The sequence below is a fragment of the Orycteropus afer genome, unplaced genomic scaffold (assembly GCF_000298275.1).
Source record: "Orycteropus afer afer isolate SDZICR_OR568_19922 unplaced genomic scaffold, OryAfe1.0 scaffold00333, whole genome shotgun sequence".
In the NCBI taxonomy this organism is placed as follows: domain Eukaryota; kingdom Metazoa; phylum Chordata; class Mammalia; order Tubulidentata; family Orycteropodidae; genus Orycteropus; species Orycteropus afer.
The window spans coordinates 2,603,609-2,621,426 of NW_006921920.1; the positions used below are offsets into that span (position 1 = coordinate 2,603,609).

The 17,818-nt window shown below is 33.5% G+C and overlaps 1 protein-coding gene across 1 annotated transcript in view; it reads left to right on the top strand.

Moving 5' to 3' along the window:
• Positions 1–17,818, top strand: part of SNTG1 (syntrophin gamma 1) — a 747,297-nt gene that overhangs the window by 668,975 nt on the left and 60,504 nt on the right. Inside the window, exon 16 of the mRNA XM_042782475.1 lies at positions 11,313–11,423. Coding sequence (XP_042638409.1) covers positions 11,313–11,423 — 111 coding nt within the window. The remainder of the gene's footprint in view (positions 1–11,312; positions 11,424–17,818) is intronic.

The window sequence follows — 17,818 nt, forward strand, 5'->3', positions numbered from 1 at the left end:
TTTCACGCAAATTCTTCTGCTAGTTGGGGTTTAGTCCAAATCTGCATCCTTTCCTTCAAGTCTCAGGGGTCCAAGATTATCTTCTGTGTCTGTATTAATTGGTTTCCCTTTTCTTTGTTGAAGAGGGTCTGTGCAATCCTTCTGCCTAGTCCGCCATCTTGCCCCACCTCTACACATTCTGTTTTGTGACATTTAGTATAATTGGCACAGTACAACAGCATTCTTTTCTCTCCCTCCCTATATCCACTGCTTCACTTCATTCTTCCTTCCCATGCTTTCCCACCTTTCTGAGCTTTGTTCCTAGGCAAATACTATCCTCTTGATCTCATATGTAATGAGTGCCTACCCTTCTGATACTTCTGTTCACCTTATAGTTCTGCCTATCATTTGGCTGTCAGTTGAGTCACGGGTGTTGAGTTCATTTTCAAGCTTGAAGGGTATCTAAGGGACATAGTCTCAGGGCTTCCACCTGTCTTCTGCAGATCAGTAAGCCTGGTCATTTTTATACACATTCTATTGTTGTGAAACTTGCATAGCCATATGGAATTATAAGAAAGGCTTAGAATGTATTCTGTTCTGTATTAGTTTTTCATTGCTACTGCAACAAACTGTCTACCAACTTGTTGGTTTAAACAGCATGAATTTATTCTCTGGCAGTTCTGAAGCACACAAATCCATAATCAGTTTCATGAGGCTAAAGGTAAGCCATTGGCAGGGTTGGTTCCTTCTGGAGGCTCCAGGGAAGAACTTGTTTCTGTTATTTTCCTGCTCTGGAAGCTGCTATTATTTGGCTTGTGATCTATTCTTCATAACATCCCATCATTTTACTTACGTTGTCATATCTCCTACTTCTATAGTCAAATCTTTCTCTGACTCTACTAATAAAGACACTGTGATTACATTTAGAAACTTTCTGGATAATTCAGGTAAATATCTCCCACCTCACAATCATTAAATTTAAAACAGCTAATAAAAGATAACATTCACAAGTTCCAGGGATTGGAAACTGGATGTCTTTCAGAACCATTATTCAGCCTATACAGTACTTTAGTGACTATGTGCTCAGCTAACTGAAACTGGAAGAACTGATGATGACAGAGAATAGAATGATACCTTTGTTAGATATTGTTAAGACTATTATAAAAATATTTTAGAGAGAAATATGAGAATAAGACCACAATAGAAGTAAGGTAGTCTGCTGTGTCTTCTTAACCCAAGATATAAGTCCTAAAGGAAACTGAACAAACTCAACCATATGTTTACTTTCCCTATCTCCCCCTTGTCCAGTCTAATTGCAATGATTGTTCTATCCCATGTTAAATTGTTTGAATTTTATTTTTTAAATAAGTGGAAGTCATTGTTGGTTTCAATTAAACCCTGCCATGACCTGGCTAACTTTTGAAGATCTTATTGCAGTAGAACAGACTTAAACCTGGAAAGAAATGTAAAAGATGATTGCACGAATACAAGAAAAAGATCATGGTGGTTGGAGTAGAGTTGTTTCAGTGAGATAGAGATAAACATGTGGAATCAGAATATACTTGGGAGGTAGAGTAGCAATAATAATGACAAGGGATTGGTCTGGTATATCTACTAAACTTGAATTCCTTTTTTATTTTCATTTTTTAAAAATATTTTTAGAAAAATATTTATTCTGAATTAGGGGTATCCTTTTCTGAGATAGAGAATAAAATTGCATAAATATGTTGGAGTGGGGCCTGTGATTATCCATACTGTTTTACATCTGTTAAGTTTAAGATGGTAAATAGACTTTGATTTATGAATGTAAAATAGGTATTGGAATATATGATACAGAAGATTATTCAGAACTTGAGATAATTTTGGAAAACCATCAGGATATATGTATGGACTTTTAACCTGTGAATATGAATGTGATCATCTAAAAAGCTTGTGTAGAGAAAGATGAGCTAAAAATAATAAAACAAATTGGAAACAAATTTTATGTTCTAAAGTAAGGGTCAGACAAATGAAATTAGAGTGTGTGAAAATAATAATTCTGCTATTATTTTGCATTCTGTTGGATCATCTTTTTTGAAATGTATATAGATCTCTTCCAGTTAGTTAGCCAGGTAGCTGTCTTCCAAATTTTTTGTCATAGAGTCATTGTTTCTGCAGTGTTGCTGACATCAGGTGGGTCCTGACTAAAAGCATAGAATGCCAGAAAGATGTTTACCTATGTTTTACAAGACTAAGCCAAGATATCGACTGTATGGATCATAAAATAAATAAATAAATAAATAAATAAATAAATAAATAAAATATGGATAACATTGCAAAAGATGATAATTCCAGAACATTTAATTGTGCTCACACAGAGCCTGTTCATGCATCTCTCTAATGACTGATCAATGATCTCGAGCAATTTCTCATGTGTTTGTTCACTGCCAGTATATCGTCTTCAGTGAGGTGTCTGTTCAAGTCTTTTGCCCATTTATGAACTAGGTTGTTTGTCTTTTTTGGTGTTTAGAATAGACTTCTTTAAAGTGTTTAAAAAGCAAAGATGTCACCTTAAAGATAAGGTGCACTTGACCTAAGGCATGGTATTCTAATCACTTAATACACATGCAAAAGCTGGATAACAAATAAAGAAGAATGAAGAAGGGTTGATGCATTTGAATTATGGTGTTGAAGAAAAATATTAAATATACCATGGACTGTGAGAAGAACAAACGTGAGAAGAACAAACACATCTGTCTTGGAAGAAGCAAAGAGTGCTCCTTAGAAGCAGAGATGGCAAGATTTAATGTCATATATATATATATATATATATATATATATATATATATATATAGTAGTGAGAACACACACAAGACATTAGCCAATGTAACAACTTCCCCATTTACAGCTCAGGGATATTGATGAAATTTTTCAAATTGTGCCACCATTACTGCTATCATTTTCCAAAATATTACACCACAATTAGCATAAATTCAATCCCCAGCTAACAAAAGCTTCCCTTTTCCCCCTCCCTCCTACCCCTGGTAACCTCTAGTAGTTTTGGTAGATAGAGATATAGATACAAACAAAAAACAAAATCACTGTCATCAAGTCAATTCCAACTCATAGATACTCCCCTTTCTGTTTCTAAGGCTGTAAATCTTATGGAAGTAAAGATTTTATTAACCTTTTCAAATTAATGATAGTTTTTTTCCATGTCTTTAAAAAAATGTTGATGAAATCTGAATCAGGATTGCATTGAATGTATAGATTATTTTAGGTAGTGTTTACATTTTTACAATGCTCATTCTTCCTATCCATGAGCATGGTGTGTTTTTCCATGTAGATCTTTTATAGTTCCTTCAAGTAGTTTTTTTAATAGTTTTCTTTATATAGGCTTTTTGTGTTCCTGGTAGGATTAGTTGCCAAGTATTTTATCTTTTTGGTAGCTATTGTAAATGGTATTGATTTCCTTTTCAGAGACCATTTTGTTGGTGTAGAGGAATCCCATTGATTTTTGTATGTTGATCTTGTATCCTGCCAATATGTTGAATCTTTCAATAAGTTCCAATAGTTTTCTTGCTGAGTCTCTTGGGTTTCTATGTATAAGATCATATCATCTGCCTTTGGATGCCTTTGGTTTCCCTTTCATGCCTTATTGCCCTGGCTAGGACCTCCAATATAATGTTGAATACAAGTGGAGAGAGCATCTTGTCTGGTTCCTGTTTGCAAAGGGAATAGTTTCAGTCTCTCTCCATTGAGATTAATGTTGGCTATTGATTTTAAATATATGCCCTATATTATGTTCAGAAATTTCACTTCTATTCTTATTTTTCTGAGTTTGTATCAGGAATGGGTGTTGGATTTTATCAAATGCCTTTTCTGCATTTATTGATATGATCATGTGATTCTTTCCCTTTATTTTACTTATGTGATGGATTAGGTTGATTGTTTTTCTAATGTTAAACCATGCTTGAATTTCTAGTATGAATCCCACTTATCACGATTTTTATTTTTTATTTATTTATGTTGTTGGCTAGGATTTTGTTGAAGATTTTTGCTTCTATGTTCATGAGGGATATTGGTCAGTAGTTTTCCTTTATAATGGTGTCTTTTTGTGGTTTATGATTGCTCCATAAAATAAATTAGGAAGGATTTCATCTTTTCCCATGTTCTCAAGTTGTTTGAGTAGGATTGATGTCAGCTCTTCTCTGAATGGCTAGTTGAATACTCTAGTGAAACCATCTGGGCAGGACTTTTTTTACTTGGCAATTTTTTTTTTATGATCGTTCTAATTTTGTTTTTTCTTATGGGTCTGTTCTACTTTTCTACCTCTGTCTGTGTTAGTTTAGTTAAGTAGTGTGTGTTTCTAGAAATGTGTCCATTTCTTCTAAATTTTCAAATTTGATGGAGTACAGTTCTTTATAGTTTCCTGAAATTATTGTTTTTATTTCTGTTGGTTCTGTCGTGATGTCACCCCTTTCATTTCTTATTTGTGTTATTTACATCTTCTCCTTCTTTTCCTGTGTTAAGTTTGCCAGTGGTTTGTCAATTTTATTAAACTTTTCAAAGAAGCAACTTCTAGTCTTGTGGATTTCCTTTTTTATTGTCTTTCTATTTTCTCCTGCATTTATTTCTGCTCGAATCTTTATTATTTCTTTCCTTCTGTTGACTGTAGGCTTCCCCCACACTTTTGCTTCTCTTTTTCTAATTGTTGGAGATGTTGGATTAAGGTATTGCTTTTGGCTCTTTCTTCTGTTTAGGTGTGTGTATGCACCTATTGATATAAAATACCCTCTGTTCATTGCTTTTGCTGTGTCACAAAGATTTTGTGTTTTCATTCTCATTTGATTCAAATATTTTTTTTTTATTTCAATTTTTATTACCCAATTGTTATTGAGGAAGATTTTATTCAGTTACTATATGTTCACGCTTTTTCCATTGGTCTTCCTAGTGTTGATTTCTAAGTATATAACATTGTGATCTGAGAAGATGTTTTGCAATATCTCAATGTTTTTAAATGTATTGAGGCTTGCTTTGTGGCCTAACATATGGTCTATCCTGGAGAATATTCCATGTGTGCTGGAAAAGAATGTATATTGTGCTGTTGTTGGGTGAAGTGCTCTGTAGGTGTCTAAAATGTCAATTTGGTTGACATTTGTGTTTGTTTAGTTTTTCTGTATCATTCTTGAGTTTCTTTCCAGTTATTCTATCTTTTATTGAAATTGATGTATAAAGTCTCCTGCCATTAATGTGGATTCATCTATTTATCTTTTCAATTCTGTTAAAATATGCCATATGTATTTTGGGGCTCTTACATTGGGTGCATAGACATTTATTCTGATTATGTCTTCCTTTTCAAGTAATCCCTTAATCATTATATAATGTCCTTCCTATTCTTGTGTGCTCATTGTTGTCTTAAAATCTACTTTATAAGCAATAAATATTGCCACTCCTATTCTCTTTTAATTGCCTCTTAATTGGTATATCTTTTTCCAACTGTTGACTTTTAGTCTATTTTTTTTCTTTGTGTCTAAGGTGGGTCTCTTGTAGACAGCATATTGCTGGGTTATGTTTTCTTATCCAATCCGCAACACCCTTGAGTGGTGCCTATAATCCATTTACATTCAGTGTAAGTAGGGGTCGCTATGAGTCGGGGCCGACTCGACGGCACATAACAACAACAACAACAACATTGACAACTAGGAATTTGTTGGTGTCATTTTGTTGTGTTTTTTTTTTTGGATGTTGCTGATTTTTGTTCCATATAATTTTGTGTGCTGAGCTCATTTTTTTTAATGAGTCATTACCATCTTCTTCATTGTTATTGTTTTAGTATTTGCTAAGTATTTGTGCTTATCCTCTTTTTTATTTTGATACAAAGGTTTATTATTTTTTTTGAGATTACCCTGTATTTTTTAATTTTCTTCCCATGTTTAAAACATTCTGTTGTATCTAGCAATTTTCTTAACTTCCTCACCATTTTAAAGTTCTATAACTTGACTATTTATTCCTTTTTTTTGGTTTGTACCTGTTCTCATTTACCAATTGATATCTCTAGTTCCCTGTTTACAGTCTTGTAAGCTTATTTTACTTTGGATACTTCTGTAACTGGGTTGGTTTCTGGGTTATGTTGTCATATATGTTAATCATTGGATATTTTTTGCTATTGTGGGTTCTCTGGCTGAAGGACTCCCTTTAGCATCTTTTGTAAAGTTGTTCTGGTTTATACAAATCCATTTAACTTCTGCTTATCTGGAAATCTCCTCACTTCACCCTCATATTTGATAGAAAATTTTGCTGAATATGTAATTCTTAGTTGGAGATTTTTTTTTTTTTTCTTTCAGGGCTTTATATATATCTTCCCATAGCCTTCTCGCCTACATGGTTTCTCCTGAGAAATCAGAACTTGGTCTTATTGGTTGCCCTTTGTAGGGAATTTTTAGTTTTTCCCATGATGTTTTCTGGCATTTATTTTTTTCCTGGACTTTTTTGGTTTTGGTGAGTTTTATGATGATAGTTATTTGGTGTTTTTCTTTTGGAGTCTATTCTGTTTGGGCTTCATTGAACTTCTTGAATGGATATATTCTTGACTTTTATCATATTAGAGGAATTATCTTCCAACAGATCTTCAAAAATTTTCTCTGTGGTTTTATCTGTCTCTTTCTGTTCTGGGATTCTGATTACATGTAGGTTATTCATTTTGATGGTATCCCACATGAATCTTAGGGTTTCTTAAGTTTTGATCTTTTGTCTGATTGATCCCTTAACAAAATAGTATTGAGGTATTTGTCTCCATTCTCACTAATTCCATCTTCCATTGATTTGATTCTACTTCTTTTCCCATTTAACATGTTATCTATTTCTGAAATCTCAGTATTAATCTTCTGGATTTCTGTTTGATGTTTTTGTATCATTTCTAGTTTTTTGTTTATTTTATTATTTTTTCTTGTTTTGTTTTCCTAAATAGTTCTAGAGTTTTTGTTTGTGTTTTCTTTGATCATGCCAGTGTTTTCCTTGCTCTGTCTCACAGTCTATTGAAGGTATCCAAATGTATTTCTTCTGAATTCGTTATCAGGGAGTTCCAATGCTGTTCCTCCCTCAGAGAAGTTTTCTGGTTTGTGTCTTGGTCCCTTGTTTCTACTACTTTATCTTGATTTTTTGTGTAGATGGTGATGATCTGTTATCTCTGAGGCCTTGTGGTACTATTGTATTTATGTTTAGGAGCTCTGGTGGCCTAGTGCCTAAGGCATCTGATTGCTAACCAGAAGGCTGGTGGTTTAAATCCACCAGCCACTTCCCATAAGGAAGGTTGGACAAGCTACTTCTGTAGTGATATTGCCTCAGAAACCCAAGAAGGGGTCACTATGAGTCAGACCTGACTTGATGGCAGTGGGTGGATGGTGGTGTTGTGATGTGGCTATATGCTGTTGTGATTCATGCAAAATTTTATTCCCTTTATTTTGTTTTGATATATCTGTGTGAGCAGGGTACTGTGCTCTTCTATTCACTAGTTGTTAGCAGTTATGCACTCACCATCTGTTTCCTGATGACCATGATAGAGAATGAGCATGTGTGCACAGTTCTGTGTCAGCTATTCATAAAGACAAGTTGAGGGTAAGTTGAGCTGGTATTGGTTGCCATCTATCATTAGTCAGTTGGTGCAAAAGTAAGTGGTGGCCTTCACTCAGTGGGTGTGGCTGTGGGAGGTACAGGTATGGTTGGATTGAGTGAGATCACTTGCTGTCTCCCACTCAGCAAAAAAAAAATCAAAACACTACCAAAAAAACAAAAACAAGAGAAAAAAAAATTCAAAACACATAAACAAGCATAATTGCAAAAAAAAATTGCAATAAATAAGAAGAAAAGCTCTCAAAATATATTTTTAAAAAGATAGAAGAAAGATAATAAGAAAAAGAGGGGGGGAAGCCACAATATCTGGGGAGGGAGGAATGAGAGAAAAGAGCAAGAGGAAAAGAATAAGGAAAACTGCAAAAGGAAAAACAAAGGATGGGAAGAATCAAAAGAAAGAAAAAAGATGGGAGCTAGGAAAAGGGAAGAGAAAAAAAGAAACAAGAACCAGGGATGGAGAAAAGAAAAAGAAAAGAAAAGAAAAGAAAGGAATAAAGTAAAAAGAATAATTTAAAAACAAACAAACAAAAACAAAACTGTGGCGGGCTGGGCACAACACCCAGGTTCTGTCAGGGAACAGACTGGGATGGAATCCCCATTGGTCAACAAGGTTGGTGGAGGTGGGGGGATGACCACACCTCTGTTTACCAAGAAAGCATGGGTCACAAGAGTAACATGAGGAATATTGCATCTCTCCAGTCATCAGTCTCCAGTGTGGTTGCCCATGCTTTCCTTGGCAGGTGGAGCCCACTCTCTGGTCATAGTCCAAGCAATGGTTGTGCTGGCTACTTTCATACATCCAAAATGGCTGCATCCTCAGGACAGCCACTGGTAGTCCAGAAGTCCTCCTGTATGTCCCCTTATGAGCTGTTCTCCTTCTGGTTATCAGGCACTGATGCAGTCTTTACCCATGAAGCCTTGGTGAGCAGAGCCAATTCTTAGGTTGCTATCTGAAAATATTAAAAATGGCTCTGCCCTGAGGACAGCTGGCAGTCCACAGCTCCATTTGTTTCCTTACTTACTGTTTCATTCTGGTTCTTCTATTGACCAGACCAGACCAGACTCACTGCTGAGTTGGATCTGATTCATAGTGACCCCTCCTTGGCTTTCCAAGGTGGTATCACTACAGAAGTAGATTGCCAAACCTTCCTTCTGAAGAGTGGCTGGTGGGTTTGAACCTCTAGCCTTCTGGTTAGCAGTCAAATGCCTTAGGCACTATGCCACCAGAGCTTCAAATAGTTGGTATTAAATCCATTTCTTTATCTTTGCTTTCAAAACTCCGTGTTCCAGGATTGTCTTCTGTATCAGTTTCAATTGTTTCCCCATTGCTTTGTTGCAGAGGGTTTGTGTACTTTATCTGCCTATTCCTCTATCTTGTCAGAACTCCATCTTATATACTTTGAATATGTTATATCAGGAGTGACTAGTCCCTGGAAAAGGACATAATGTTTGCTAAAATAGAGGACCAGCATAAAAGAGAAATATCCTCAATGAGATGGATTGACACAGTGGCTGAAACAATGGACTTGAACATAGAAACAATTGTGAGGATGGTACGAGATCAGAAAGAATTTCATTCTGTTGTACACTGGGTCACTATGAATTGGAACTAACTCAATGGCACCTAGTATGCTATTGTTCAAATTCTATAACAACTTGTAAAATGTGGGTAATAAATAACTGTTTTAAAACATGGAATATACAATCCAAGTTTTGTGTTGAATGAAAATTATCCTTCATTTAAAAAAAAAATTAATATTAAATAGCAATTTTAAATTCGAATGAAAATGAAACATTTATTATGTAAGTTGTACTTAAATATTATTAGTTGATAAATATTTTAAAAAGTGAAAGACTTCATTATTCCCCTTGCAAAAAGATTGAAAGACCAACCAGCACAACCACAAATACCACAAGAGTAAACAACACAACAGAACATTTACTATTCTAAGACTGCCAGTTGTAGTTTGAATGTTAATCATTGTTATTCTTGAACACTGAAACCACTTGTCTGCAAATAAAGACCATAGGTGATATTTTATGATTATAATCTTTAAATTAACTATTCTGAAAACATTATGAGGAAAATTCATGCTTATGAATAGTTAATGCGAAATTGGTTGAGGATAAATATTTTTTTCACTATGTTTCATTTGCCCTTAAATGTACTTGCAATTTTTACTTGTCCCATATTCTAAATGTCAGTATGAGATCATCTTAAAGGAAGAGAGATATCTTGCAAAGAATATGTACTGTTTTGCTGAGTGAGGGATATAACATTTTCTGACTGATTAATTTACTTACAGAAGCTCTTGAAATACTTAAGAAACCTGGGTTTTAAGGGATGTTGATCTTTTGAGATTAATTTTCATGAAATGTGCCCTATACCTTTTTCTCTATAAGACAATGTGAATGTGTCAAAATGTGTATTTATGCTTTTGTCCTAAGACATTTTGTTAAAAAGAAAAAAAATTAGATGCTTACTCAGTACCTTGTTTCAGTAGTATTTCATCAGAGACCAAGACTTATATAGGATTGTCCTAGGCAAAGTTCAACTATATGGAATTTGTTTCCTTGGTTTATTTAGAAACCATAGAAGTTATTTTTAATTATTTAGACTTATAAATTATTTATTTACATCACATAATGATGCATTGAGATCAATTAAAAAGAGACTGTGTGGTGTATGGTTGTGTTTGAACACACATACACCATTTCTCTATTTAATTATTCATGTATTTACTATTTTACTTTAGGCATGAACGATACAATGAACAACAAAGTGCTGAATATACCTTCAGGCAATATGATTTTTAACATTAAAGAGATAAGGAACTATAATAGAGTATTTCCATTTACTGTCAATTTCAGTTTTTTGTAACACTATTTTAATATTTATAGATATTTATCACTTTCAGCTCCAGAGAATGTCAGTTATAGAACATATTTCAGATAGAGGCTGTTTTTCAAAGATAATATAGATATAGAATAATAGAAAAAGTTCTACAAAATGATTATTCTACTTCAAACTCATGGGAGCACGGTATAATTTTTGTCAAAATTATTTAACAGGCTTATATTTTACCTAAAGAACCCTGGTTGCTCAGTGGTTAAAGTATTCTGTGCTAGCCAAAAGTTAAGCTGTTCAAAGCCACCACTTGATTTTTTGAAAAAAAAAAGATGTAGCAGTCTGCTTCTGAAAAGATAAAAAAAATATTACTATTGAATTGATTTATACTCATAAGGCCCACAGTAGAACTGCACCAAAGGGTTTAGAAGGCTGTAATAAAATTTTGGTAACAGTTTTTTTTTGTTGTTGTTTGTTTGATTTTAATGTTATCTTTTGAAAGTTGCATGTTATAAGTTAAAGCTTCAAGAGAAAGTTACAGAATCAACACAACTCCTATTTATATAAAACAAAGGAAAAAAGTGTTTTTTATTTATTCACTGGGATAGGCACCTGTTTTAAGGCAATTGGTTCTTATTTTAAAACAAGAAAATATACACAGAGTGCTTTATTTTGAAATAATTTTGAAATAGTTACTTAACTGGAAGAAAGTGTAAATTATAGCCTTTAACAAATGTAGTTCAATTTTCTGTTCCAATACTGGAATATACTACTCTACATAATGAACTTTTACTCCTTAAAAAGAGAACTATTTCTTAGTTCGATGCAGTTGTTAATTGCATTGACTTGCATATCTTTCTTTTTTTCCCTTTAGGCTGTTCTTTGGAGGTATAAATTTTCTCAGCTTAAAGGTTCTTCAGATGATGGCAAGAGCAAAATCAAATTTTTGTTTCAGAATCCAGATACTAAACAGATTGAAGCAAAGGTAAATCCAAGAAATACACTATATTATCCACTTCTAACTACATTACTGCCTTGAAGTTTCAAAGGGGAGAAATTTTAGGAGAAAGAAATTAAAAGAGCAAATCACATTCCATTTATCATGCTGTTTAAATAGTAAATTTTTATTTGAAAAACATAAAAAGACACATCTGATCACATTTCATAGTTTTAATTTCTTAAACTGTATATCTTTCATGCTAAAATAATGTATTGAGAACTAAAATAGTCCCTTTCAATTTATTTGTGGTTTTACATGATAAAGAACAATTTAAAGCATCTTTTAAAAACTACTGGCACTATATTAATTGTTCTTTCCTCCTGGGATACAAATACTACTTCTTGCTAGAAAAACATTTCTTAACACTATTCCATGTTTTTCCCAATTATTTATCTAAGAAGATTGAGTAAATGATTTTTTTTTTTTTTGCTTTGCTTCATGCATGCAGTCAATTTACTGAAATATATGAAACATGCTGTTTTCACTTCTTAGAAAGAACCAACTTTTTTTTTTTTTAATGAATATATATACTTGTAAGTACTCAACATCTGGTTTATTCACACTACATTACTATTACATTCGCAGTAACAAATTTGGCTTGGGATAATTTATAAATACATCATTGTAAGATGGAAGAAAAGGATAATTATCAAATATCAGTGTGAAAAAAATAACTACTTGGAAATAAAATCCCAAGAATGTTTTTCAACTATGAAGTACAATTATAATAATTTTGTTACACTATTATAAAATTCAGGGGGAAAAATATTAGCCTGACATCTAAAACATTTGAAGGAAATACCCTATGTAAATTATTAGTCTATACCTCTTGTAACACTGTTCTATTTGCAGATCAAGCGACACACTCATTCTTGCCTTATATACCTGCTAACGCTATTCTCTTAACTTTCCTTATTAGCATTTTGTCTGAAACTTTTAGATGATATTTCCTTGTTGTCTCTGGACTTGTCTTCCTGTCCCTGATTGCAGGTTGTTTACAGGTGGCATCTATGGATGCAGCTCCCTTTTGCTAACCACTTCCCTTTTATGTGTTCATTGGTGCCACCTGTGGGCTTTTTATTAATTTCCCATCAATTTATTTCCCATCACCCATGCTTTGATGATTCATCTACTCCTTTCACCTGCCTGGTAAGTGTCAGTTCTATTTCTGTTAAGCCTCTTTCCAAATGCTATCTATTGCTGCATCTGCTTCTCTTCTATTCCATTCTTCTGCTCTTCCTCTTTCTCTCTCTGGCTACCACTGATTTCTTCTTTGTTTTGGGTCACCTACATACAGTGCTCTTTAAATTGAGTGTTAGTGTTATTATAAAATAAATATGTGTTACTTTCCCTCAAAATTTTACCTCTTGGTAGATACGTCAATTGTGAAAACACAGGGCTTGTTCTAACTTTTGAGAATGATATTAGTATTTGTCTACATTCTTTTTAATATGGAAATTCAACCACTCACTCACTGACAACCATAAAATTCTTGATTAGCTGTCCTGTAACAAGTTTAAATGTGTTAACAAATGCTTAATTAAGGGATACCATGAAGCTAAAAAGATAAGTACTATCATATGACTACTAAATCTACTTAATATTAAATTTGTAGATTTTTGTCTTTTACTTGATATAGAAAATAATCCATAATATATTTCCAATTAAAGTGGCATATTTTCATATGTGGCTAATTACACTTAAATTTTAAAATGTTATTTATTTTTGGTATAGTGTTGTTGAGCATTATTTCATAACTTAATTATTACAAACTAGTTAAGAAAAGATAATTTGGTTGAATCTGATTCTTGAATTTATAAAAACAATTGTGGAGTACAGGAAAGACCAGTTTTAGAAACATGGAAAGTGTGACATTTGATGAGTTACCTAAATTCTCTAAAGTCAGCTCCCCCTCTATAAAATGATGGATAATACTATTTAATTCCTTGGGTAATACTGAAGGAGTTCTGATGGCATTGTGTGTAAGGCATTTGTCTGCTAACCAGAAGGTTGGTGTTTCAAACCCACTAGCTACTCCATAGGAGCTCTGGTAGCATAGTGCCTAAGGCACTTGACTGCTAACCAGAAGGCTGGCGGTTCAAACCCACCAGCCACTCCTCAGAAGGAAGGTTGGGCAATCCTACTTCCGTAGTGATACTGCCTCGGAAACCCAAGGAGGGGTCGCTATGAGTCGGGGCTGACTGGACGGCAAAAAACAACAACAACAACAGCTACTCCATGGAAGGATGATGAGGCAATCTATTTCCATAAAGATTTATAGCTGTGGAAACCCAGTAGGGATTTCTGTGAGTTGGAATTGACTCATTGCCAGTGGATTTGGTTTTGGTTTTTGGTAATATTGAAGCTATTTAATAGTACCAGGCATAAGAACTGACCAGTCATAATGGGAGCTATATCTAGAGAACTGTTTAACCACACTAGTTAAACAATGCAAACTAGTGTGTGTCAGTGGATCATTACCTTTACTGATGCTATAGAAATTGCATAAGAATTAAAGTTAATAAAAGTTCTAATTTTGCATAGTCTGTTATAACTTAGAAAGATTTTTTTCAGAGGAAACATACTGGTAACTCTGATGACTGAAGATGTGAAGAAAATAAGCATTTCCTCACTTGTCCTATTCTTTACCAAATAACGAAAATTCAAATTAATATGAATTTAATATGAATTGCTGAAATCCCTACAATCATAGAATGCAGATTATCTTTGTGTATCGTTTATTGTTTCCCTGATTTTAATGAAAATGTGATGAATATAGTGGTAAATATATAAGCTTAATAGTTGAAGTACTCTGGCTTCAAAATAATGATGACTGTTTTCTGGGATGTTACTTAAACTCAGCCTCAGCACCCTGCTGTGTACCTCTCTGAGTCACACACACACACACATAAGGTGTTATCAGTCAGTTTTGGTTCATGGCAACCCCCTGTGTTACAGAGTAGAATAGTGCCACAGAATTTGCTTGGCTGTAATTTTTATTGTTGCAGATCTCCAGGTTTTTCTTCCATGGTGCTTCTTAATATATTCAAACTGGCATCCTTTCAGTTATTAGGTAGTCATAAACAATTTATGCCACCTGAGAACTCTTCTCTGTAAGATAAGGCTTGCTAAATTACATCATTATTGTAAGGGTAAAAGTATATAAGATGTTCTAAGAATACTTGAATTCTCCTATATATTTCTGTTATCTGTTCAAAATTGCTCCAGAATTGGCAGATAGCAAGTAAAGAACAAAGAAGGAGAATTTTTGAAATCAATATAAAAATAAGCAAATGGAATAAATTCATGAGATACTCATGATATAAAATATATACAGAAGACTGTGAAATAGAATCAAGTAGAGGATCTCCATACGGAGAGTTACATATGCATATGTCCAAATTTATGACGAGCAAAAGTAAGAACTAGTTCAGTTTTTAGAATAATTCTTTGAAAATTCTTAAAGTTATCAGTCAAATAAACCCCTATTTTCCACTGAGCTTGTGCTGAGATGGAGATAATAAAATTTACTGTTGTGATCAACTTGTCAGTGTACATCAATAGTCAAGAAAGTGCTCTAAAGAGATTTACAAGTGATGAAAGGTCCTATTCAGTAAAACAAAGCTCCACTTCTCCTTAGCCAAGGTGTTGCTTACCCTTTCCCGACAATAATCAAATATAAGTTACCTTAAGCAAAAGAATGTTTTAAGGTATTAAAGAGTATAATGGAATATAATAATTATCAATCTTTCAAGGTATAATATTCTAATTGAAAATAAAATTTTATAAAAGGATTGAAACAACTAAATCTGAAATCTGGGATTAAGAGATTCTTTCAAGATATAGTTCAAAAGACTAAGACGTGGAAAATATAAAAGATCTATGAACTTTAATACTGAAATAAGTACAGTCCAAGAAAAATGTATTGTTGTGGGTGATTGAGATGATTCCAAATCACAGTGACCTTCTATGACAGAAGAGAAGTGTCACATAATATTCCCTAAGCTGTATCCTTTACAGGAGCAAATCACCAGGTTTTTCTTCTGTGAACCTGCTGGATGGGTTTGAACTGCCAATCTTTGGGTTGGTAGCTGAGCACTTAACCAGTGTACCACCAAAACTCCTTAAAAGATAACTGGGAAGGAGTAAATATAGGAAAGAAGTAGGACAAATACAAGAAAAAAATTCAAAGCTGAATATATACTTGAGTTTTCAGTTTGAAAGGGACAATAGTGTTCTGAGTGGGAGAAAAAAGGAAAAAAAAAAGAAAATTTAAACATCTCTAGAAATCTTTCAAAATCTAAGGATAAAACAAAACTTGTAATACATCAATTGGAAAATGAACTGTTGGAACAGTAGAGTGAGAATCTTGATGACCTCACTTTCCCCATAAAACATGGATATATGAACAAAACAACTAAAATTAGCAATTTTATATCAAGTATTTCAAAACTGTAAAAAATAACCAAGTTACAGAACAAACTGAAACATGTCTCTCTACAAAAACTACTAGACTTATTTAAGGCATTGGAATTAGAAACATGAATTTTGGGCCATTCAATTCCTTCTCTTTTGCCAGCCCAATGACTCTAGGGTCAAAAACCAACTCCATTGCAGAAAATGGAGTGATATAACCTTTTTTGGAGCTCTGATCAAAGCACCATCCCCAGAGCAGAGTCAATCATTTGTTTGAACTTGTACTCCTGGGAAACAGCTATTCTCACTGTTTGGTGGCTATTTGATTTTACTCTGCTAAATTCATCAGGGGGAAACACCAAGAGCACTATTCAAGAAATAGAAAACTGCTGGCAAAGTCTCAATTACCTAAGGCTGAAATTTCAATTGGACCAAACAAGAGCTGGATAAGATTTTAAAAGGAAATCCTGGGAATGTAGCCAATGATAAGAAGCTTTGTACAAAACTCTGACATATTCCTGGGGATCTAAAAGAATGTGTGCTTTTCTAGTAAAGACGTTGGAAAGTAAAAGAAACCAATAACTCATGTCTAGCTGATGTGAAGGTCAGGCACAATAGGAAGGAAGAGAAAAATTGGTCTTTTAAGGGCTTAAAATTGGAAAATGTGGTTTTATACAAAGGTCTCATTGGCATTGGATGGAGTAAACAATAGGAAGACATTTATAGAAGTTGTGTTATCAAGCATTGGCTGAACAATGCATTATACTGAATCAGGCATAACCAAGAGGAAGTCAGTCCTAATATAAGACAAGAACTTAAAAATAAAAATAAAAAACTGACAGATAACTCATTGTTTACACACTGCAGAGAATACAGAATCTACAGAATTAATTTAGGAAAGCACTAAATAAATAAGCAGTAATAAAAAAAATAATAATAAATATGCCTGTAATAAAGTGATTCTACAGTTGATACAATAAATTATTTACAGTGTCCAATTTTCAACAACAATAAATTTTAGATATGAAACAAAACAGAAAAGTATGTGACATGAACAGGAAAAAATAGCTATCAATAGAAAATATTCCAGAGAGGGCTTTGATTATGTAAGTAGTAAATGTTCAAATGAAATATAAAAAATATATTTTAAAAATCAGAGAAAACCATGCCTAAAGAGTTAAAGGAAATTATGTCAAGGATCATATTTTGCCAAAAAGAAAATCATAGTAAAGACATTGATAATGCATTAAAAAATAAACAGAAATTTAAGAGGTGAAAACTGCATTAATTGAAATAAAAAAAAAAATCAGGAAAGGTTTAACACAGTTAGAATTTACAGGAGAAATAATATGAAACTTGAAGATAAATCAATAAATGTTACCCAATCTGAGCAGCAGCAGTAAATAAACAAAAAAGAGAATGGCAGAAAATGAATAGAGCAACATCCTACATAGAAACATATGCGTAACAGCAGTCTCAGAGAAATGGGCTAAAACAATATTTAGATGAAATAATTGCAAAAGCTTCCCAAATTTGGTGAAGTGTTAATCTACACATTTATTAAGATAAATAAACTCAAAGTATAATAAACTCAAAGAATTCTAACCTAAATACACCATAACTGATTTGATGAAAATCTAAGACTAAGAAAAAAATGTTAACAATAATGATAGAAAATGACTCATATGTATGGGTTCCAAAAAAAGAATGACAGCTGAAACATCATTAGAAACTATATAACTTAGAAGGAAATGGGCGGACATCTTCAGAATGTTGAAAAGGTAAAAAAACAAGAATTCTATATCCAGGTAAACATATACACACATGCACAATACAACAAGGGATTAGGTGAGGAGAGGAAACTCAAGCCCACCCAGAGTAGCAGGCCAGAAGAGCAGGAGAAAGGGGATAAGAGCCAGGAACGTGGACAGAGGAGCATTCAGCCCCAGGGACAACTCAGGGAC